Source organism: Scyliorhinus torazame, chromosome 19 (assembly GCF_047496885.1).
Source record: "Scyliorhinus torazame isolate Kashiwa2021f chromosome 19, sScyTor2.1, whole genome shotgun sequence".
NCBI lineage: Eukaryota > Metazoa > Chordata > Chondrichthyes > Carcharhiniformes > Scyliorhinidae > Scyliorhinus > Scyliorhinus torazame.
The window spans coordinates 37,879,929-37,905,003 of record NC_092725.1 but is presented as its reverse complement, the minus strand read 5'-3'; the positions used below and the strand labels follow the sequence as shown (position 1 = coordinate 37,905,003).

Sequence of the window (25,075 nt, the reverse complement as noted above, 5' to 3'; positions counted from 1 at the left end):
CTGCGTGGGTTTCCTCCGGATGCTCCAGTTTCCTCCCGCAGTCCAAAGATGTGCAGGTTAGGTGGATTGGCCATGCTAAAATTGCCCTTAGTGTCCAAAACAAAGGTTTGGTGGGGTTATGGGGATAGGGTGCTCTTTCCAAGGGCGGAAGACAACGCGATGGGTCGAATGGCCCCCTGCACTGTAAATTGTATGTATGTATGATCTTCCACCCCCTCCAAAAAGTTGGTTCATCCTCGCCCTTGTGAGGTGTACCGTATATGCCATCTTCAGCTGTATCAGCCTCAACCTTGCACATTAAGTTGCCGCATTCGCCCTCCGTAGCACTTCACACCACAACCCCTCCTCCATGTCCTCCCCAACTCTTCCTCCCACTTTGCCTTAATCCCATCCAGTGATATCACTGAAAGGGGCAACACAGGTGGAAAAGGTAGTCAATAAGGCATGCAGCATGCTTGCCTTCATTGGCCGGGGCATTGAGTATAAGAATTGGCAAGTCATGTTGCAGCTGTATAGAACCTTAGTTAGGCCACACTTGGAGTATAGTGTTCAATTCTGGTCGCGACACTACCAGAAGGATGTGGAGGCTTTAGAGAGGGTGCAGAAGAGATTTACCAGAATGTTGCCTGGTATGGAGGGCATTAGCTATGAGGAGCGGTTGAATAAACTCGGTTTGTTCTCACTGGAACGAAGGAGGTTGAGGGGCGACCTGATAGAGGTCTACAAAATTATGAGGGGCATAGACAGAGTGGATAGTCAGAGGCTTTTCCCCGGGGTAGAGGGGTCAATTACTAGGGGGCATAGGTTTAAGGTGAGAGGGGCAAGGTTTAGAGTAGATGTACGAGGCAAGTTTTTTACGCAGAGGGTAGTGGGTTCCTGGAACTCGTTACCGGAGGAGGTGGTGGAAGCAGGGACGATAGTGACATTTAAGGGGCATCTTGACAAATACATGAATAGGATGGGAATAGAGGGATACGGACCCAGGAAGTGTAGAAGATTGTAGTTTAGTCGGGCAGCATGGTCGGCACGGGCTTGGAGGGCCGAAGGGCCTGTTCCTGTGCTGTACATTTCTTTGTTCTTTGTTTGTATATCTTCTCCCAGAATAACCCCATAAATCGCCGATACCGCCTCTCTCCAATCTCCCCGCCATCAATATCTCTTCCAACCGTGTGGGGGCCAGTGCAATCGGAAAGCTCTGTACCTCCTTCCTGGCAAAATTTCGGACCTGCATATACCTAAACATCTCACCCTGCCCAACTTCACAAACCGGCCACCCAGACACAAATCCTTTAATACCCTAACTTCCCTCTCCTCCCATCTCTGAAAATTCCCATCCCATCTCCCTAGTTCAAATCTATGGTTCCCTCAAATTGGCATTTCCCTTGACTCCGCCTATAGTGCTAGCGCAACTGCCTTCAGATGTTGAGCGTCACCACTACCACCGGACTCCGAGTATTTCCCTAGGGCCATTGGGAGCGGTGCTATTGCCAATGCCCTCAACCCCGACCCACTGCATAGACTCTCCTCCATCCTAACCCACTGGGACCTCTCACCCCCCCCCAAACCCAGCCCTGCACCTTCTCAGCATTCGCCGCCCAGTGATACAATACATTTGGGAGACCAACCCCCCTGATTGCCGTCCTCTCTGCAACAACACCTCCTTAATCCTCTTGCCAAATCCGCTTTACCCTCTCCACCAAACTAAAGATGTTATATCTACGGAGCTCCCCCCAATCTTGTGCCACCTGCACCCCCAGGTATCCAAAGTGGGTTACTGCCCTACGGAATGGCAGCCCCCCCCCCCCCCCCCCACCCCTGCTCCCACCCCTGGCCGGGACACCACAAAATATTTACTCAAACCCTCTTATTATGAAGGCCAGCATGCAATTAGCTTTCCTCACCGCCTGCTGCACTTGCACGCCAATCTTCAGTGACTGTTCCACCATGATACCCATGCCTCGTTGCACTTCTCCTTTTCGTAAACTGTCACCATTCAGATAATCTGCCTTCCTGTTTTTGCCACCTAAGTGGATAACCTCATATTTACCCAAATGCTTTAAACAACCGTTTGAACTCCAGCCATCGCCTCCGTTATATTCTCCACCGTGATGGATGCGGGCCCCCCCCACCCCAACGGGCTCTCTCCCAACATCTTTCCTCCTACTGCCGTCCCCTCACCACGTTGGCGGTGGACCTTCACTCACCGCCTTCTTCCTTGGATTCTTCTTTTTGGTTTTTGACGTTCTATAAATGCCCCAAACTTACCCACAGTTCTCATGGACAAATCTACCCCAAAAACTGGGCTTAAAGGGTGAAAAATGACTGCTGTGGCAGGAGCCACCAAACATGCGACCTCCACCTACATGCCACAACTGGAAGTTCGACTAACCTTGATTCTTAACTCTGCACTACTTGAGTTAGGTTTCAGTCTGACAACATTTGAGGTTGGTCCGCAGCTTGAAACAATAGCAAGTATCAGCTGGATAATTCTAAATTATAGGCTAGGGCTATGGACATCTGTATACCTGTGTGTATACTTGTACCTTTACATGTATGTATTGTCATGCTTAGTACAAGCATGCGGATATTGGATATTACAGACTGGAAGATCATGCTGTATGAAAGTGGTTACCACCTGTTCAGATGGAAACGCAGCTTACGGTCACCTGGGACAATGGCGACTTTACCTTACCTTTACATGACTGCGGCTTAATGAGCATTTAAACAGTAGACCACATTAGGTTCTGTTGCCAATATTTAGTTAAACATAGACCTGAAGAAGGGAACTTCACAGCCACCAGTCAAGTTTAAGCATCTAATTTCTTAAGGATGAAGCAGTCTTTTAATTTCTGAGTGCTATATTGAACAAAGGAAAATATTCGAACTCCGGTTGGGGCAGAGATGAGAGTGAATTTACCATTGCTTTGTATCTTGGTGGTCTGAAACTAACTTTCCAAGACTTAGTTTAAAATATCCTGAACAAAACAAATCCAGCAGAGAAACATTGAAATTTCAGAAGCGGCTAAACCATCAGAGCTGAAAGTCTTCTCATGCAACCAATGCATTGTAGTTGTTCCAGATTTGAAGTCCACCTGAGAACCAGGTTGTTTGTCTACAAGAAGCTTTGCAGTTTCATGAGAATTGTTTCTTTCTAAAAAATTCCACCTAAATGGGACATAGAGATAGAGATAGAAAATAGGAGCATCATTGGATCATTGGCCTTTCAAGTCTGTTCCGCCAATCAATTTGATCATCGCTGATCCTCTATCTAAATACCCCTTGACACCTTTAGTGTCTAGAAATCTATCCATTTCTTTCTTAAATATATTCGATGACTTGGCCTCCGCAGCCCTCTGTGATAGAGAATTCCACACAATTACCTCCCTGTGAGTGAAGATGTTTCTCCTCATCGCCGTTCTAAATGACCTCACCTCTAATGAGAGACTTTAGCAAAATACACCACATTCACTGGTTCACCTTTATCTATTCTACTAGTTACATCCTCCAAAAACTCCAGTAGGTTTGCCAAATACTATCTAATACTATGTTTAATTTATTTTGTTTGCCATGGTTGGGCTGCTTTACTTGTGATCAACTTGAAGTAAGCGGGCCTGCATTAATATAGTGTGTTATTAATTTTATTTTTCTAATTACAGCTTTAACTTTTATCTAATTTTGTGAGTGATTGAGACATTCTGTTTCAAACATTTGGGGCAAGTGTACGATAAATAATATGCTTTATTCCTAAAATCACAAATGTCTCCTGCTAAATTTTATTTTTAATTCTGAATAAGATCATAGTGGTTAAAGGAAATACCTTACAAATTACAGATTGGAAGGGACCTCACAAATTGGATATACGTTTATACATGGCTTTTTGTGTGGGCACGTGGTAGTTTTACTGGTTGAATTTGGTACGTGGTGATCAGAATTAAGGCATTAGTCATGTGAGATAGTCAACAGAAGCGTATGAAGCTACAATCAGTGGAGAGAATATTTTGGGTGATTGTGCTTTGATACACTGTGTAGAACCTTTTCTCTAAAGCATCTACATGTGTTTGCAGGAGATGAACATAGGAAACAAAACCATAAAATCTCAGGGAATCATGACCACAGTGCCAGCCACACGGGTCACTCAGGACAAGAGTTGTTCCTTCAGTGTAAGCCCGGGTAAGAGGAAATGCAGGAGGCTGAGAGACCCATCAAACAGGTTACACTCAGACTTGGACATTCTGGAGCTCCATACTCGGGCAGTGTTGAAGAAGATGGAGATGGCTCAGTGGGGTGAGGTAGGTGATCGACAGTTCTGCACTGAGTTAAGCATGAATTGCCAAAAAGCTCCTCCACCCATGTTCTTGTAAATGTGTTTCATTAACAGGACAATATGAAGATCAGTAAGACCTCACCATCATCTTTGACAGTGACTGAGCGAGGCCCCAGGGACAATAACTTGGAACTAGTGCTTTCAAAAGGAAGAATTATTAGGTATGTGTCATAATGTGGAGTTTTCAAAGGCTTTTAAGAGCTTGCATTAGCAATAGTTCCACTCCTTCATCTTCCCTATCTCCAATTGTCCTTGATATTTCTAGCTAAGAAAAACAGAGCTCTGGAAGTTTGAAGTACAAAAGAAGGTCATTGTCAACTGTATTGATCCTGCTAAAAACATTTGTCTGTTCTGTGTTTCTTTTTTAATTCCTGTTCTGCTGGCTGCCTTTAATCTACAGTCTCCTTGTAGCTGCTGCAACATTGAGACTTTTGCTTAAGCTGTAGACTTCTGGAAAATTATAACACTAGGGAGATACTGGAGTGAAAGGCTGTGAGCAGGCTCTCCTACTATGTCTGTAACAGTTTAATCCTCTGTCTGAATGGCTGGGGAAAATCCAGTCTGAGGACTCTATTCAAGATGCAGATAGAATCTCTGCACCAAGATCAGGCAAACAGAAAGGGCAGACTGGATGAAAAAATGAAATGAAATGAAAATCGCTTATTGTCACAAGTAAGCTTCAAATGAAGTTACTGTGAAAAGCCCCTAGTCGCCACATTCCGGCACCTGTTCGGGGAGGCTGTTACGGGAATTGAACCGTGCTGCTGGCCTACCTTGGTCTGCTTTCAAAGCCAGCGATTTAGCCCTGTGCTAAACAGCCCCTGTAGGGTCTGTTGTAATTTCTCAGATATAACGCTCCAGTAATTTCTCCAGGAGATGCAGGCTCCATCTGGTGGTCGAAAGCTAGAATTGCACAGACCTGAATCTCCTGCGTAAATCACACATCACATTCGGAGAAGATCGGCACCTACAGCAGGGAAAATTCATCACAAACCTTTTTCTTCAATTCCCATTATTTTAATCCTTCCCCTACCGTATGTTTGTCTTGTGTGTGTCTGGGTGGAAGGTGGGATGAGGTTTGGGGAATAGGTAGACTGGGAGACCATTGTTCCATTATTTCCATTATATGTTCATCTTTTAATCTTGTTGTAAAGAAATATTTGTTACTGTTTTAATTAAATTTGGTGCCTGTAACTCATTGGAGTAGTCAAGCGTTAAACGTCTCAGGCGGAACACAAATTATTGGTTAATTCACTTATGTTGGGATTACGAGGTCTGTGGTCTGGAACTGACTGTGCACTCGCCCAGGGTAGCATGAAAATTCTACACTAAACCAATTCACAACTAATTGCACTAACCTCTTTCCATGATTCTATACTCTGTATTGCTTCAGGTATTATCCCTAGTAAGATGAAGTGATCTGCTTCAACCATTACCTGTAACAAAGTTTCCCAACTTGCGATAATTCTGTATGAAGAGGAAGTCCACTCAACCCCTAACCTCGCTTTGTAAAAATTCTAAATTCCATGGATTCCCCAACACACATCTCCTGCCTCTGTTCATTCTATCACAATGCATTTTTAAAAAGGAGCCATTAAACATTCACTTTGCTTTTCAGCTCCAGTAGCTGAATAGATCGAGTATTTCAAATCTCTAGTTTTCCTTGATATCCTGGTGAGTCAACAGTATACTCTATGGTTTTAATGTCCATAAAATGAAAAACTCATCAAAAATCCACATACTCCGTATGTGCTGTCTTTCCTATTATAGTTAGAACATAGAATGTAACAGCGCAGTACAGGCCCTTCGGCCCTCGATGTTGCGCCGACCTGTGAAACCACTCTAAAGCCCATCTACACTATTCCCTTATTGTCCATATGTCTATCCAATGACCATTTGAATGTCCTTGGTGTTGGCGAGTCCACTACTGTTGCAGGCAGGGCATTCCACGCCCTTACTACTCTGAGTAAAGAACCTACCTCTGACATCTGTCTTATATCTATCTCCCCTCAATTTAAAGGTATGTCCCCTCGTGCTAGACATTACCATCCGAGGAAAAAGGCTCTCACTGTCCACCCTATCCAATCCTCTGATCATCTTGTATGCCTCAATTAAGTCACCTCTTAACCTCCTCCTCTCTAACGAAATCAGCCTCAAGTCCCTCAGCCTTTCCTCATAAGATCTTCCCTCCATAGCAGGCAACATTCTGGTAAATCTCCTCTGCACCCTTTCCAATGCTTCCACATCCTTCCTATAATGCGGCGACCAGAATTGCACGCAATACTCCAAATGCGGCCGCACCAGAGTGTTGCATAGCTGCAACATTACCTCATGGCTCCTAAACTCAATCCCTCTACCAATAAAAGCTAACACACCGTCTGCCTTCTTAACAACCCTCTCAACCTGGGTGGCAACTTTCAGGGATCTATGTACATGGACACCGAGATCTCTCTGCTCATCCACACTGCCAAGTATCTTACCATTAGCCCAGTACTCAGTCTTCCTGTTATTCCTTCCAAAATGAATCACCTCACACTTTTCTGCATTAAACTCCATTTGCCACCTCTCAGCCCAGCGCTGCAGCTTATCTATGTCCCTCTGTAACTTGTAACATCCTTCCGCACTGTCCACAACTCCACCAACTTTAGTGTCATCTGCAAATTTACTCACCCATCCTTCTACGCCCTCCTCCAGGTCATTTATAAAAATGACAAACAGCAATGGCCCCAAAACTGATCCTTGTGGTACACCACTAGTAACTGGACTCCAGTCTGAACAATTCCCATCAACCACCACCCTTTGTCTTCTTCCAGCTAGCCAATTTCTGATCCAAACTGCTAAATCACCCTGAATCCCATGCCTCCGTATTTTCTGCAGTAGCCTACCATGGGGAACCTTATCAAACTGCTAAATCACCCTGAATCCCATGCCTCCGTATTTTCTGCAGTAGCCTACCATGGGGAACCTTATCAAACGCTTTACTGAAATCCATATACATCACATTAACTGCTTTACCCCCATCCACCTGTTTGGTCACCTTCTCAAAGAACTCTATAAGGTTTGTGAGGCACGACCTACCCTTCACAAAACCGTGTTGACTATGTCTAATCAAATTATTCCTTTCCAGATAATTATACATCCTATCTCTTATAAACCTTTCCAAGATTTTTCCCACAACAGAAGTAAGGCTCACTGGTCTATAGTTACCGGGGTTATCTCTACTCCCCTTCTTGAACAAGGGGACAACATTTGCTATCCTCCAGTCTTCTGGCACTATTCCTGTAGGCAAAGATGACTTAAAGATCAAGGCCAAAGGCTCAGCAATCTCCTCCCTAGCTTCCCTGAGAATCCTAGGATAAATCCCATCCGGCCCAGGTGACTTATCTATTTTCACACTTTCCAGAATTGCTAACACCTCCTCCTTATGAACCTCAAGCCCTTCTAGTCTTGCCTGAATCTCAGTATTCTCCTCGACAACATTGTCTTTTTCCTGTGTGAATACTGACGAAAAATATTCATTTAGCACCTCTCCTATCTCCTCTGACTCCAAGCACAACTTCCCACTACTGTCCTTGACTGGCCCTACTCTTACCCTAGTCATTCTTTTATTCCTGACATATCTATAGAAAGCTTTAGGGTTATCCTTGATCCTACCTGCCAAAGACTTCTCATGTCCCCTCCTGGCTCTTCTGAGCTCTCTCTTTAGGTCCTTCCTAGCTAACTTGTAACTCTTGAGCGCCCTAACTGAAGTCTTACAACACCAGGTTAAAGTCCAACAGGTTTGTTTCGAATCACTAGCTTCTGGAGCACAGCTCGTTCCTCAGGTGAATGAGGGCGAGGAAGGCTAGAAAATTCTGGCCAAAAGAGTTTTCACCTGACTGACAATATATACTAACAGGTCCCACTTCATTATTTGCATTCTTATCTGAACATTGAAGAGGATTAAAGTATCTTATTCTACTGCTTGGCTATGCCGCCCCCTGCAGAGTGTTGCACAGCCAAATGAGGGTGGGGGCTGATGGTGGTCATGAAAATCCAGAGAGGAGCCAAAAATGCTGTGGACCTCCCCTATTTCTGAGTGGCCTACTGGAAATCAGGGTGCCCATGCGCCACCATGTAAGGTGACGAGATCAAAGGAGCACTGGAAAACCATCTCCCCATGCAGTGTATTCAGAGTTCAGGGAATCTTTCTCACCCCCAAAAATGTGTAAGTAAAAACACACACACACACACTCCAAATGTGTTATAAATCACTGAAACATTCTTTTTTAACCTTTCAGTCATAACAAGGATGAATTGATGGAGTTTGAACAGTGCAGCGCAGACAGTGAAACTGAAGAGGGAGAGCGATCAGATGAGCAGGGCAGTGCGCTGCATGAAGCTGAAAGTACTGATTGGGAGGATGAGAAAACAGAATCTCAAAATCCACTGAACAGTGAGTCCTTGCACCCAATCTCTGCCCTTTATTAAGATTGTACCTATGATTATAATTGTAACTATACTTGAGTAATTGATATTCAATTACGCAAATATTGTTCTCAACACAATTAGGAAACATGCATTTCTAGATCTGATGCTGTGGAATGAGGATGGCCAACTGGATAAAGTGAGAATGATCATGGTATCAATGGCTAAGAGCAAGGAACAATCTAAAGTAGAACATTCAAATTGGGAGACGGCTAATTTCAATGTGATAAGAAATCTAGGCAGAATCAATTGGTGTTGGTGGGATTACATCTTGTATATGGTTTTGATCTTATTTAAGGAAGGATAAAAACACATCAGAAGCAGTTCAGAGAAAGTTCACTTGACTGATATCTGGTTTGGGAGATTGCGGGGGTGGGGTGTATGAGGAATGGTTGGACAGGCTGGACCTGTATTCATTCGAGTTTAGAACAATGAGAGGTGATCTTATTGAAATATATAAGATCCTGAGGGGACTTGACAGGGTGGATGCTGAAAGGATATTTCCTTTTGTGGGAGAGACTAGAACTAGTCAGCAGCACGGTAGCACAAGTGCATAGCATTGTGGCTTCATAGCGCCAGGGTCCCAGGTCAATTCCCCCTGGGTCACTGTCTGTGCGGAGTCTGCACGTTCTCCCCGTGTCTGTGGGTTTCCTCCGGGTGCTCCGGTTTCCTCCCACAGTCCAAAGACGTGAAGGTTTGGTGGATTGGCCATGATAAATTGCCCTTAGTGACCAAAGAGGCGAGGTTATTGGATTACAGGGATAGGGTGGAAGTGGGTCGGTGCAGACTTGATGGGCCAAATGGCCTCCTTCTGCACTGTATGTTCTATGTTCTAACTAGGGGAAGCAGTTTTAAAAATAAGACCAAGATGAGAAAGAATCAGATGGGAAAAGATAGCCTCGATGAGAAGTTCATAGAATGTTTCCAGGATAGTTTCTTAGAACAGCATGTTCTGAGGCCAGCCAGAGAGCAACCTCTACAATGAGATGGGATTAATTAATGCCATAATGAGGAAAAGTGCCAGAAGACTGGAGGATAGCAAATGTTGTCCCCTTGTTCAAGAAGGGGGGTAGAGACAACCCAGGTAACTAATACCAGTGAGCCTTACTTCTGTTGTGGGCAAAATCTTGGAAAGGTTTATAAGAGATGGGATGTATAATCATCTGGAAAGGAATAATTTGATTAGGGATAGTCAACACGGTTTTGTGAAGGGTAGGTCGTGCCTCACAAACCTTATTGAGTTCTTTGAGAAGGTGACCAAACAGGTGGATGAGGGTAAAGCATTTGATGTGGTATATATGGATTTCAGTAAAGCATTTGATCAGGTTCACCACGGTAGGCTACTGCAAATACGGAGGCAAGGTGGTTTAGCAGTTTGGATCAGAAATTGGCTAGCTGGAAGAAGACAAAGGGTGGTGGTTGATGGGAAATGTTCAGACTGGAGTCCAGTTACTAGTGGTGTACCACAAGGATCTGTTGTGGGGCCACTGCTGTTTGTCATTTTTATAAATGACCTGGAGGAGGGCGTAGAAGGATTGGTGAGTAAATTTGCAGATGACACTAAAGTCGGTGGAGTTGTGGACAGTGCGGAAGGATGTTACAAGTTACAGAGGGACATAGATAAGCTGCAGTGCTGGGCTGAGAGGTGGCAAATGGAGTTTAATGCAGAAAAGTGTGAGGTGATTCATTTTGGAAGGAATAACAGGAAGACAGAGTACTGGGCTAATGGTAAGATTCTTGGCAGTGTGGATGAGCAGAGAGACCTCGGTGTCCATGTACATAGATCCCTGAAAGTTGCCACCCAGGTTGAGAGGGTTGTTCAGAAGGCAGACGGTGTGTTAGCTTTTATTGGTAGAGGGATTGAGTTTCGGAGCCATGAGGTCATGTTGCAGCTGTACAAAACTCTGGTGCGGCCGCATTTTGGAGTATTGCGTACAATTCTGGTCGCCGCATTATAGGAAGGATGTGGAAGCATTGGAAAGGGTGCAGAGGAGATTTACCGGAATGTTGCCTGGTATGGAGGGAATATCTTATGAGGAAAGGCTGAGGGACTTGAGGCTGTTTTCGTTAGAGAGAAGAAGGTTAAGAGATGATTGAATTGAGGCATACAAGATGATCAGAGGATTGGATAGGGTGGACAGTGAGAGCCTTTTTCCTCGGATGGTGATGTCTCGCACTAATGTCTAGCTTTAAATTGAGGGGAGATAGATATAGGACAGATGTCAGAGGTAGGTTCTTTACTCAGAGTGTAGTAAGGGTGTGGAATGCCCTGCCTGCAACAGTAGTGGACTCGCCAACACTAAGGGTATTCAAATGATCATTGGATAGACATATGGACGATAAGGGAATAGTGTAGATGGGCTTCAGAGTGGTTTCACAGGTCGGCGCAACATCGAGGGCCGAAGGGCCTGTACTGCGCTGTTTTGTTCTATGTTCTAATGGTCTCATCGTGAAGGTGCCCCTTGGACCAGCGACCATAATATGGTTGAATGTTGCCTTCAGTTTGAGGGAAAGAGGAGTGCGGGCCGAGACTTTGTTTTTAAGGTGGGTCAATATTTAAGGGGAAATTTCCGAAAACACAGAATAATTACATTCCAACAAATACGAAAAGATATAAGGGTCGGACGCAACAACCGTGGTTAACTCAAAAGGTTAAAGATTGTATCAAACTTAAAGTAAAGGTATATAATTGTGCAAAGTAAGGTGGAAGGTCATAAGATTGGACAGAATATAAGGAACAGCAAAGATTGACGAGGAAAGCATTCAGGTAAGAGAGAAAGCTAGCAGAAATATTAAAATGGAAGAACAAAGAAAAGTACAGCACAGGAACAGGCCCTTCAGCCCTCCAAGCCTGTGCCGGCCATATTGCCCATCTAACCTAAAACCTTCGACACTTCCAGTATCCCTCTATTCCCATCCTATTCATGTATTTGCCAAGATGCCCCTTAAGCATTGCTATTCTACCTGCTTGCACCACCTCCCCCAGCAGCGAGTTCCAGCAGCCACTACCCTCTGTGTAAACCCCCCCCCCCCCAAAAAAAAACCAACACTTGACTCGCACATCTCTAAACTTTGCCCCTCGCACATTAAACCTATATCTCCTCGTAATTGACTCTTCTCCTCTGGGGAAAAAGCTTCTGACTATCCATTCTGTCCATGCCCCCATTATTCTGTAGACTTCTAACAGGTCACCTCTCAACCGCCGTCGTTCCAGTGAGAACAAACAGAGTTTATCCAACCACTCTTCATTGCTAATGCCCTCCATACCAGGCAACATCCTGGTAAATCTCTTCTGCACCTTCTCTAAACCCGCCACATCCTTCTGGTAGTGTGGCGACCAGAATTAAACACTAAATTCCAAATATGGCCTAACTAAGGTTCTATACAGGTGAAGCAAGACTTGCCAATTTTTATACAATGTTCCGGCCGTATGCCTTCTTGACTATCTCCTCCACCTGCGTTGCCACTTTCAGTGAACTGTGGACCTCTACACCCAGATCCCTCTGTCTGTCAATGCTCTTGGGGATTCTGCCATTTACTGTATATTTCCCAACTGTATTAGACCTTCCAAAATGCCTTATCTCACATTTGTCCGGATTAAACTCCACCTGCCACCTCTCCGCCCAAGTCTCCAACCGATCTATATCCTGCTGTATCCTCATCGCTATCCGCAATTTCACCAACCTTTGTGTCATCCGGAAACTACTAATCAGACAAGTTACATTTTCCTCCAATTCATTTATATATACGACAAACAGGAAGGGTTTTGGCACTGATCCCTGTGGAACACCACTAGTCACAGCCCTCCAATCAGAAAAGCACCCTTCCACTGCTATTCTCTGTCTTCTATGACCGAGCCAGTTCTGTATCCATATTGCTGTTGTCTTGCTGCAGTTATACAGAGCCTTGGTGAGACCACACCTTGAGTATTTTGTGCAGTTTTGGTTTCCTAGTTTGAGGGTTGGTGAAATTGCGGGTAGCGATGAGGATACAGCAGGATATAGATCGGTTGGAGACTTGGGCGGAGAGATGGCAGGTGAAGTTTAATCCGGACAAATGTGAGGTAAGGCATTTTGGAAGGTCGAATACAGGTGGGAAATATACATTCTTCCTATTGAGGGTGTTCACCGAAGGTTCACCAGTAAAATTCCCGTGATGGCAGGGCTAACATATGAAGAAAGACTGGATCGACTGGGCTTGTACTCACTGGAGTTTAGAAGAATGAGAGGGGATTTCCTAGAAACATATAAAATCCCGATGGGACTGAGCAGGCTATATGCAAGAGGAATGTTGCTGATGTTGCAGACGTCGAGAACTCGGGGTCACAATTTAAGAATAAGGGGTAAGCCATTCAGGACTGAGATGAGGAAGAACTTCTTTCAAAGAGTTGTGAAGTTGTGGAATTCTCTACCACAGAAAGCTGTTGGCCCAGTTCGCTGGTTATATTCAAGAGGGACCGAGCTGGACGAGGCCCTGGATCAAGGGGTATGGAGAGAAAGCGGGAGTGGGATACTGAATTAGCACGATCAGCAATGATCATATTAAATGGCGGTGCAGGCTCGAAGAGCCGAATGGCCTTGAGAACTCGGGGTCACAGCCGAAGAATAAGGGCTAAGTCATTAAGGACTAAGATGAGGAAGAACTTCTTTTCTCACAGTTGTGAAGTTGTGGAATTCTCTACCACAGAAAGCGTTGGATATATTCAAGAGGGAGGCTAAAGGGATCAAGGGCTATGTAGAGAAAGCATGAGGCATGCTGGCCTTCATCGGTCAGGGCATTGAATATAAAAATTGACAAGTCAAGTTGCAGCTGTACAGGACCTTGGTTAGGCCTCATTTGGAATATTGTGTACAATTCTGGTCGCCACACTACCAGAAGGATGTGGATGCTTTGGAGAGGGTACAGAAGCGGTTTACTAGGATGGAGGGCATTAGCTATGACGAGTGGTTTGATAAACCCGTTATGTTCTCACTGGAACGACGGAGGTTGAGAGACGACTTGATGGAGGCTACAAGATTGTGAGTGGCATGGACAGAGTGGATAGTCCGGTAAGACCATAAGACATAGGAGCAGAATTGGGCCACTCGGCCCATCGAGTCTGCTCCGCCATTCAATCATGGCTGATATTTTTCTCATCCCCATTCTCCTGCCTTCTCCCCATAACCCCTGATCCCCTTATTAATCAAGAACCTATCTATCTCTGTCTTAAAGACACTGAGTGATTTGTCCTCCACAGCCTTCTGTGGCAAAGAGTTCCACAGATTCACCACCCTCTGGCTGAAGAAATTCCTCCTCATCTGTTTTAAAGGATCGTCCCTTTAGTCTGAGATGGTGTCCTCTGGTTCCAGTTTCTCCTACAAGTGGAAACATCCTCTCCACGTCCACTCTATCCAGGCCACGCAGTACCCTGTAAGTTTTAATAAGATCCCCCCCTCATCCTTCTAAACTCCAACGCGTACAGATCCAGAGCCCTCCACTGTTCCTCATACGACGAGCTGTTCATTCCAGGGATCGTTCTTGTGAACTTCCTCTGGATCCTTTCCAAGGCCAGCACATCCATCCTTAGATACGGGGTCCAAAACTGCTCAAAATACTCAAAATGGGGTCTGACTAGAGCCTTATACTCTAGATCAGGGGGTTAGATAGGGTGGACAGTGAGAGCCTTCTCCCGCGGATGGAAATGGCTGGCACAAGGGGACATAGCTTTAAACTGAGGGGTAATAGATATAGGACAGAGGTCAGAGGTAGGTTCTTTACGCAAAGAGTGGTGAGGCCGTGGAATGTCCTACCTGCTACAGTAGTGAACTCACCAACATTGAGGGCATTTAAAAGTTTATTGGATAAGCATATGGATGATAATGGCATAGTGTAGGTTAGATGGCTTTTGTTTCGGTGCAACATCGTGGGCCGAAGGGCCTGTACTGCGCTGTATCGTTCTATGTTATTCAGCCTCAGAAGTATATTCCTGGTCTTGTATTCTAGCCCTCTTGACATGAATGCTAACATTGCATTTGCCTTCTTAACTGCCGGCTGAACCTGCACGTTAACATTAAGAGAATCGTGAACAAGGTCTTCCAAGTCCCTTTGTGCTTCTGATTTCCTAAGCATTTCCCCATTTAGAAAATAGTCTATGCCTAAATTCCTCCTTCCAAAGAGCATAACCTCACACTTTTCCACATTGTATTTCACTTGCCACTTCATTGCCCACTCTCCTAACTTGTCCAAATCCTTCTGCAGCCCACTTATAGAATCATAGAAGTTTACAGCATGGAAACAGGCCCTTCGGCCCAACCAGTCCATACCGCCCAGTTTTTACCATTAAGCTAGTCCCAGTTGCCCGCACTTGGCCCATAACCCTCTATACCCATCTTACCCATGTAACTATCTAAATGCTTTTTAAAAGACATAATTGTACCCGCCTCTACTACTACCTCTGGCAGCCCATTCCAGACACTCACTACCCTCTGAGTGAAGAAATTGCCCCTCTGGGCCCTTCTGAATCTCTCCCCTCTCACCTTAAACTTATGCCCTCTAGTTTTAGGCTCCCCTACCTTTGGGAAAAGATGTTGACTATCTACCTTATCTATGCCCCTCATTATTTTATAGACCTCTATAAGATCACCCCTAAGCCTCCTACGCTCCAGGGAAAAAAGTCCCAGTCTCTCCAGCCTCTCCTTATAACTCAAACCATCAAGTCCCAGCAACATCCTAGTAAATCTTTTCTGCACTCTTTCTAGTTTAATAATATCCTTTCTATAATAGGGTGACCAGAACTGCACACAGTATTCCAAGTGTGGCCGTACCACTGTCTTGTACAACTTCAACAAGACTTGCTTCCTCAATACTACCGGTCCCTCCATAGATCTTTGTATCATCTGCAAACTTAGCAACAGTGCCTTGGCAGGGGTTGTTTAGCACAGGGCTAAATTGCTGGCTTTGAAAGCAGACCAAGGCAGGCCAGCAGCATGGTTCAATTCCCGTACCAGCCTCCCCGAACAGGCACCGGAATGTGGCGACTAGGGGCTTTTCACAGTAACTTCATTTGAAGCCTACTTGTGACAATAAGTGATTTTCATTTCATTTCATTCCAGATCATTGATGTATATTGTGAAAAGATGTGGTCCCCTGGGCACAGACCCCTGAGGCACACCACTAGTCACCGGCTGCCATCCTGAAAAATACCTCTTTATCCCACTCTCTGCCTTCTGCCAGTGAGCCAATCCTCTATCCATTCCAGGATCTTACCCTTAACACGATGGACTCTTAACTTATTCAACAATCTCCTATGCGGCACCCTGTCAAAGACCTTATGGAAATCTAAATAGATCATGTCCACTGGTTCTCCTTTGTCTAACTTCCTTGTTACTTCCTCAAAGAACTCTTAAAAGATTTGTCGGACATGACCTCTCTTTGACACGTTGTGCTGACTCAGTCCTATTTTACCATGCACTTCCAAGTACTCGGTGATCTCATCTTTAATAATGGACTCAAAAATCTTACTAATGACTGAAGTCAGGCTAACCGGCCTAAAATTTCCCATCTTCTGCCCCCCGCCCTTCTTAAACAGGGGTGTTACAATAGCCACTTTCCAGTCCTCTAGGACTCTTCCTGCCTCCAGTGATTCCTGAAAGATCACCACCAATGCCTCCACAATTTCCTCAGCTATCTCTTTTAGGACCCTGGGGTGTAGTCCATCCGGCCCAGGTGACTTATCCACCTTCAGACCTTTCAGTTTCCCCAGAACCTTCTCCTTAGTGATGGCTACTCACCTCTGCCCCTTGATTCTCCTGGAGCTCTGGCATCCACAGTTGTCTTCCACCATGAAGACTGATGACTGTTCAGTTCGCCATTTCTTTGTTTCCTGTTATTACTTCTCCAGCCACATTTTCCAGTGGTCCAATGTCTATTTTTGCCTCTCTCTTACCTTTTATATATTGAAAGAAACTCTTCCCATCGTTTTTATATTACTAGTTAGAAATACACTCATATTTCATCTTCTCTCTCCTTATTGCTTTTTTAGGATTCACAGGATTTTTTAAAGGATTCACAATCCTCTGGCTTCCTACAAATTCTCGCCACTTGTATGCTTTTTGTTTTGCTTTTATGCTGTCCTTGACTTCCCTCGTCAACCATGGATGCCTTGTCCAGTCCTTAGCATGTTTCATCCTCCTTGGGATGAATTTCTGCTGTGCCTCCCGAATAACCCCCAAAAACTCCTGCCATTGCTGATCCACTGTCTTCCCTGCTAGTCTCCTTTTCCAATCAACCTCTATAGTCAGGGGCACAGATAGGCGCTTCTGTGGATGTGAAAGAGACTCCAGGATGGTATGTTGCCTCCCTGGTGCCAGGGTCCAGGATGTCTCCGAACGGGTAGAGGGCATCCTGAAGGGGGAGGGCAAACAGGCAGAGGTCGTTGTACATATTGGTACTAACGACATAGGCAGGAAGGGGCATGAGGTCCTGCAGCAGGAGTTCAGGGAGCTAGGCAGAAAGTTAAAAGACAGGACCTCGAGGGTTGTAATCTCGGGATTACTCCCTGTGCCACGTGCCAGTGAGGCTAGAAATAGGAAGATAGAGCAGCTAAACACGTGGCTAAACAGCTGGTGTAGGAGGGAGGGTTTCCATTATCTGGACCACTGGGAGCTCTTCCGGGGCAGGTGTGACCTGTATAAGAAGGACGGGTTGCATCTAAACCGGAGAGGCATAAATATTCTGGCCGCGAGGTTTGCTAGTGTCACACGGGAGGGTTTAAACTAGTATGGCAGGGGGGTGGGCACGGGAGCAATAGGTCAGAAGGTGAGAGCATTGAGGGAGAACTAGGGAATAGGGACAGTGTGGCTCTGAGGCAGAGCAGACGGGGAGAAGTTTCTGAACACAGCGGGTCTGGTGGCCTGAAGTGCATATGTTTTAATGCAAGGAGCATTACGGGTAAGGCAGATGAACTTAGAGCTTGGATTAGCACTTGGAACTATGATGTTGTTGCCATTACAGAGACCTGGTTGAGGGAAGGGCAGGATTGGCAGATAAACATTCCAGGATTTAGATGTTTCAGGCGGGATAGAGGGGGATGTAAAAGGGGAGGCGGAGTTGCGCTACTTGTTCGGGAGAATATCACAGCTATACTGCGAGAGGACACCTCAGAGGGCAGTGAGGCTATATGGGTAGAGATCAGGAATAAGAAGGGTGCAGTCACAATGTTGAGGGTATACTACAGGCCTCCCAACAGCCAGCGGGAGATAGAGGAGCAGATAGGTAGACAGATTTTGGAAAAGAGTAAAAACAACAGGGTTGTGGTGATGGGAGACTTCAACTTCCCCAATATTGACTGGGACTCACTTAGTGCCAGGGGCTTAGACGGGGCGGAGTTTGTAAGGAGCATCCAGGAGGGCTTCTTAAAACAATATGTAAACAGTCCAACTAGGGAAGGGGCGGTACTGGACCTGCTATTGGGGAATGAGCCCGGCCAGGTGGTAGATGTTTCAGTAGGGGAGCATTTCGGTAACAGTGACCACAATTCAGTAAGTTTTAAAGTACTGGTGGACAAGGATAAGAGTGGTCCGAGGATGAATGTGCTAAATTGGGGGAAGGCTAATTATAACAATATTAGGCGGGAACTGAAGAACATAGATTGGGGGCGGATGTTTGAGGGCAAATCAACATCTGACGTGGGAGGCTTTCAAGTGTCAGTTGAAAGGAATACAGGACCGGCATGTTCCTGTGAGGAAGAAAGATAAATACGGCAATTTTCGGGAACCTTGGATGACGAGTGATATTGTAGGCCTCGTCAAAAAGAAAAAGGAGGCATTTGTCAGGGCTAAAAGGCTGGGAAAAGACTAAGCCTGTGTGGCATATAAGGAAAGTAGGAAGGAACTTAAGCAAGGAGTCAGGAGGGCTAGAAGGGGTCACGAAAAGTCATTGGCAAATAGGGTTAAGGAAAATCCCAAGGCTTTTTACACGTACATAAAAAGCAAGAGGGTAGCCAGGGAAAGGGTTGGCCCACTGAAGGATAGGCAAGGGAATCTATGTGTGGAGCCAGAGGAAATGGGCGAGGTACTAAATGAATACTTTGCTTCAGTATTCACCAAAGAGAAGGAATTGGTAGATGTGTCTGGAGAAGGGTGTAGATAGCCTGGGTCACATTGTGATCCAAAAAGACGAGGTGTTGGGTGTCTTAAAAAATATTAAGGTAGATAAGTCCCCAGGGCCTGATGGGATCTACCCCAGAATACTGAAGGAGGCTGGAGAGGAAATTGCTGAGGCCTTGACAGAAATCTTTGGATCCTCGCTGTCTTCAGGGGATGTCCCGGAGGACTGGAGAATAGCCAATGTTGTTCCTCTGTTTAAGAAGGGTAGCAAGGATAATCCCGGGAACTACAGGCCGGTGAGCCTTACTTCAGTGGTAGGGAAATTACTGGAGAGAATTCTTCGAGACAGGATCTACTCCCATTTGGAAGCAAATGGACGAGGTACTAAATGAATACTTTGCATCAGTATTCAGTATTAGTGAGAGGCAGCACGGTTTTGTGAAGGGGAGGTCGTGTCTCACTAACTTGATAAGAGTTTTTCGAGGAGGTCACTAAGATGATTGATGCAGGTAGGGCAGTAGATGTTGTCTATATGGACTTCAGTAAGGCCTTTGACAAGGTCCCTCATGGTAGACTAGTACAAAAGGTGAAGTCACACGGGATCAGGGGTGAACTGGCAAGGTGGATACAGAACTGGCTAGGCCATAGAAGGCAGAGGGTAGCAATGGAGGGATGCTTTTCTAATTGGAGGGCTGTGACCAGTGGTGTTCCACAGAGACCTTTGCTCTTTGTAGTATATATAAATGATTTGGAGGAAAATGTAACTGGTCTGATTAGTACGTTTGCAGACGACACAAAGGTTGGTGGAATTGCGGATAGCGATGAGGACTGTCTGAGGATACAGCAGGATTTAGATTGTCTGGAGACTTGGGCGGAGAGATGGCAGATGGAGTTTAATCCGGACAAATGTGAGGTAATGCATTTTGGAAGGTCTAATGCAGGTAGGGAATATACAGTGAATGGTAGAACCCTCAAGAGTATTGAAAGTCAAAGAGATCTAGGAGTACAGGTCCACAGGTCATTGAAAGGGGCAACACAGGTGGAGAAGGTAGTCAAGAAGGCATACGGCATGCTTGCCTTCATTGGCCGGGGCATTGAGTATAAGAATTGGCAAGTCATGTTGCAGCTGTATAGAACCTTAGTTAGGCCACACTTGGAGTATAGTGTTCAATTCTGGTCGCCACACTACCAGAAGGATGTGGAGGCTTTAGAGAGGGTGCAGAAGAGATTTACCAGAATGTTGCCTGGTATGGAGGGCATAAGCTATGAGGAGCGGTTGAATAAACTCGGTTTGTTCTAACTGGAACGAAGGAGGTTGAGGGGAGACCTGAAAGAGGTATACAAAATTATGAGGGGCATAGACAGAGTGGATAGTCAGAGGCTTTTCCCCAGGGTAGAGGGGTCAATTACTAGGGGGCATAGGTTTAAGGTGAGAGGGGCAAGGTTTAGAGTAGATGTACGAGGCAAGTTTTTTACGCAGAGGGTAGTGGGTGCCTGGAAGTCGCTGCCGGAGGAGGTAGTGGAAGCAGGGACGATAGGGACATTTAAGGGGCATCTTGACAAATATATGAATAGGATGGGAATAGAAGGATACGGACCCAGGAAGTGTAGAAGATTGTAGTTTAGTCGGGCAGTATGGTCGGCACGGGCTTGGAGGGCCGAAGGGCCTGTTCCTGTGCTGTACATTTCTTTGTTCTAACTCTGGCCAGCTCCTGCCTCATGACTTTGTAGTTACCCTTATTTCATTGTAATACCGATACATCTGACTCCAGCTTCTCCCTTTCAAACTGCAGGGTAAAATCTATCATATTGTGGTCACTGCTCCCCAAGGGTTCCTTTACCTTAAGATCCCTAATTAAGTCTGCCTCATTACACATCACCAAATCCAGAATTGCCTGTTCCCTAGTGGGCTCTACCACAAGCTGCTCCAAAAATACATCTCTTAAACATTCCACAAATTCCTTTCCTGATTTTACCAGTCCATGTGCATATTGAAGTTCCCCATGCTTACTGTGATTATTATTTTTTACATGCTGTCTCGATCTCCTGATTTATTTTCTGCCCCACATCCTGACTACTGCTAGGGGGCCTGTACATAACTCCCGTCAGGGTCTTTATACCGTTGCGATTCCTCAACTCTACCCACAGAGATTCTATGCATTCTGATTCTATATCGCTCCGTGCTATCGATTAAACTTCATTCCTAACTGACAATGCAACCCCGCCCCTTTGCCCATCTACCTGTCCTTTCGATAGGACACATATCCTTGTATATTTAGATCCCAGCCCTGATCCCCTTGCAGCTACGTCTCTCTGATGCCCACAACATTGTACCGGCCAATTTCAATGTGCGCAACCTTGTTTTGTAGACACGACCTCCCCTTCACAAAACCATGCTGCCTCTCCCTAATACGTCCACTTGCTTCCAAATTGGAGTATATCCTGTCTCTAAGAATCCTTTCCAATAATTTCCGTACCACTGACCTATGGCTCACTGGCCTGTACTTTCCAGGATAAGTCTTGCAGTCCTTCTCAAACAAAGGAACAATATTAGCTATTCTCCAGTTGTCTGGGTCCTCGCCTGTAGCCAGTGAGGATACAAAGTTCCTACCAAGGCCCCAGCAAACTCCTCCCATGCCTCCCTCAGTATTCTGGGGCTTTAGTATTCTATCCCATCAGGCCTTGGGATTTACCTACCTTCATGTTTTTCAAGTCGCCCAGCTCCTCCTCCTTTTTGATCTCAATGTGACCCAGACTATCTTCGCACCCTTCTCCAGACTCTCATCCACCAAGTCCCTCTACTTGGTGAATACTGATGCAAAGTACTCATTCCTCGCCATTTCTTCTGGCTCCATACATAGATTCCCTCCCCTGTCCTCGAGTGGGCCAACCCTTTCCCTGGCTACCTCTTGCTCTTTATATAATGTTGCTAACTTTGCCTTGGTTCAATTGCTCTGTTTTATTACCTTTGCTCTCGAGTCGCCAGGTATCTTTATGATACCACCACGAGGTTCAAGTCCGAGTAATGATCAATAATCCAAGACACCGATTAGTAAGATTTAAATCAAAGCACATTTATTATACACAGTAATCGCTACTCATGCACAAATTCTACGTCTAAGCTACTTCTACAACTAACAGGCCTATATTTAACTTTGAACTGGCCCACCAGGTCAGGGAAACAGATGGCCTTTCATTCGGGTTCTGAGCCTGCGGCATTCGAAGTTGGTACGGATTGGTAGCTAGGAGTGTCTATCTCGCAGCGAGCGTTGAGTTAAGACTTACGATTTTGATGATCACTGGAGTCACTGTACCGGTCACGGTCAATGTTGGTTCGTTGCTGGGTCACCCGGGCAGGACGAAGAGAGAAGAGCTGAAGAGAGCGATTTGAACTTGGGGCTCAATTCTTATAGTCCCCAGGGGCTTCCCGCCTTTTGGGGCGGACCCTGTACCTGGTCCCAAGTGATTGGACTTTGTCCCAATCGCTTGGTTCGATTTTCTCCAATACTGGAGCGGTGCCCTGATCGAGGGGTGGTCTTGAGGTGCTCGTTCACCTCCTTTTGTGTAGGCTCCTGCTGGCGCCGAAGAGTCTGGTTTTGCTTTGTGTCCAAATGTTGCCTATTGTTCCCGGGGATTGCTCATCAGTATGCAGACGGCTGTTGCTTTGTTATGCTGATGGTGCTGGTATCGATATTGCCTGGCCTTTCCAGAGGTAAATACACAGCAAACCTGCAGCTGCTGGCTTTTGTCTTGTTGGCTGACTTTCCCATCGCCATTTTGAATCGGGAGTTGGCCAATTTAAGTGGCTACATTCCCTCCTTGTGATCCTAACACGAAGCGTGAAGGATCACATAACTATGTTGCTTTCCATTCCCTGACCTGGGGGGCACTTCTTTCATGGCCTCTACACTGACCATAACTATGCAAAAAATTTTTAACTGACAATTCTAAGGGGCGCTATGTCAAACAGGGACATGCATTACAAAACAATAAACTGGGAACCTCTAACTATTCTTAATACCCTACACTCACTTAAACATTTCATTATTCTAACTTCCTCAACCATACAACAAAATCATAGCAGTTTATACACCGTTTTCCTGGCTTGGCAGTCAAGCTCAGGATCGTACAATTGCTCATGAATATTCTGAACATTTCTTTATTGACAATAAAACGCAAATGAATGCTCTTTATTATAGATCGCGGGCCGCGACAGGTAAGAGTTGGATGGAGTTCCCGGGTTGGATGGCTACCAATGCCGTGTCTCTCCTACTCGAGCGTAGCTGACCAGAGGGGGGGTTCCCAGGCAGGGCTGGTCCCAAGCCGTTTCTCCACTGCCTGAGCACCCGACAAGAACGGGCAAGAAATGTAGTCATCGTGGGGGGGCTGCTGTAGTGGTTCTTTCCTTGAACCAGAAGAGCAGTTACGAATGGGCTTCTGGTACCTGGACAAGTCTCTGCAGACAAGCTAGTCCCGCTGAACTAGTGTCTGGCAATAGTGAGTCTCTGTGGGCAAGTCCTCAAGAGGTTTCTGCTGAAAAGGCGTGGGGCCGTGAAAATGTTTTCGGTCTGACAAACACCATGTAACAACCTTACAAACAACATAAGACATGCTGCAAGTTCCATCAGAAACGACACCACTTCTCCCAAGCGGTTCCTTTAAAACATCATCTGGCCACCTCAGTTCTCGGTTGCGAACAGGGTCGCAAAGTGGATCTTGGTTTGGGAGTCAGACTCAAGGTCGTCATCTTCTCCCGGGTGCCAAACTCTTGAGTGTATTTGGGCTGCATGGTGTGAGATGGGGTCGCTCTCGTCGTTGCGGATGAGTCGGAACGAGTTATCTCGGTGCCAATAGTTGGTGTCTAGTTGTGTGGGGACAGAATTGGGGTCGGCATGGTAGTTTGGTGGTGGGGTTTATTTAGGAAAGTGATCATGAAGGGATCACTCGGATCGTAGTCGGATTTGCTGGGTGTGGGTCCTGTTGCCTGGGGATAGTAGGGAGGCGTGCTGTGGCTATCGTCCGAGTCACAGTCGCTGTCTCTGCTGCTGCAGTCTGGGCGTTCTGGGGCGGAGTGTATATTTCGGGGAAGGAGTCGAGGTCGAGTCCGTGGCTGGGCTGGACGTGGTGGGGGATGGTAGGGTTAAGTTGGCTGTGGGCGGGCGTGGTGTGCTGCGTCGAGCATGACGTGGTGTGCGTGGTTCAACTGTGTTCCATATGCCTTCAGCTGGTTGATATGGAACCACGCAGTCTTACCGTTGGGATATTTTATTTTATATACGGAAGGGCTTACTTTGTCTGCAGTGGAATACGGACCAGAGTATTTTGGTGACAGGAATGTGCTGGGGTTACATACGGAGAGCATGACTTGCTGTCCTACACTGTACTCAGTCGCATGCATTGTCTTGTCGAAAAAAGCCTTGCTCTGTTTCTTCCTTGTGCCCAATTTTACTGCGGCTGCTAGCTGAGCCGTTTTAACATTTTCAACTAATTGCTGTACTGCTTTCTCGTGTGTGAGGGTCGTCACTTCGGGGCTGGTTAAGTCGAAGCCGAATAGAAATTCTGTGCCTTTCATGGGGCGTCCGGTCATGAGACTGTGTGGGGTGTAACCCGTGGAAGTAGAAATTGTGTTATGCAAAAACATCAGCGCAAAAGGGAGGACTGAGTCCCAAGTGGTGTTGTTCTGCTGGACCATTTTTCTGAGGGTGGATTTTAGGGTTTTAGGGTCCGATTCATGCGCTCCACGATACCACTCGACTGTGGGTGGTATGCTATGTGGAATTTTTGGGTGATGCCAAATATCGTGAGGACGTTCTGCATGACACGTCCCATAAAATGGGAACCTTGGTCGGATTCAATGCTGCGGGGGAGTCCCCATCTTGTAAAGATGTGGTGGGTCAAAATCTTGGCTGTGATTTTTGCAGTGTTTGTGCGGGCTGGGAATGTTTCCACCCATTTCGTAAATGTGTCAATTACCACAAGTACATATTTATAGCCATTCCTGCAAGGGGCAATGGTCCTATAAAATCAATCTGGAGGTTAGTCCAGGGGCCATTAACGGGTCGGGTGTGGCTGAGTTGAGCCTTTTTGGCATATCTGTCCAGATTATTCTGGGCGCAGATGGGACAATTCTCGATGTAGTGATTTACATAATCCTTTAAATTCGGCCACCAACAAAGCTGCTTGAGATGGGCTGTAGTGG

General features: G+C 45.9%; 1 protein-coding gene across 4 annotated transcripts in view; it reads left to right on the top strand.

Moving 5' to 3' along the window:
• LOC140396088 (lysine-specific demethylase 7B-like) overlaps positions 1-25,075 on the top strand; it is a 450,094-nt gene that overhangs the window by 151,053 nt on the left and 273,966 nt on the right. For all 4 annotated transcript variants that reach the window (XM_072484188.1, XM_072484189.1, XM_072484187.1 and 1 more), the window contains 3 exons: positions 4,065-4,289; positions 4,379-4,485; positions 8,605-8,759. In XM_072484188.1, coding sequence (XP_072340289.1) covers positions 4,065-4,289; positions 4,379-4,485; positions 8,605-8,759 — 487 coding nt within the window. The remainder of the gene's footprint in view (positions 1-4,064; positions 4,290-4,378; positions 4,486-8,604; positions 8,760-25,075) is intronic.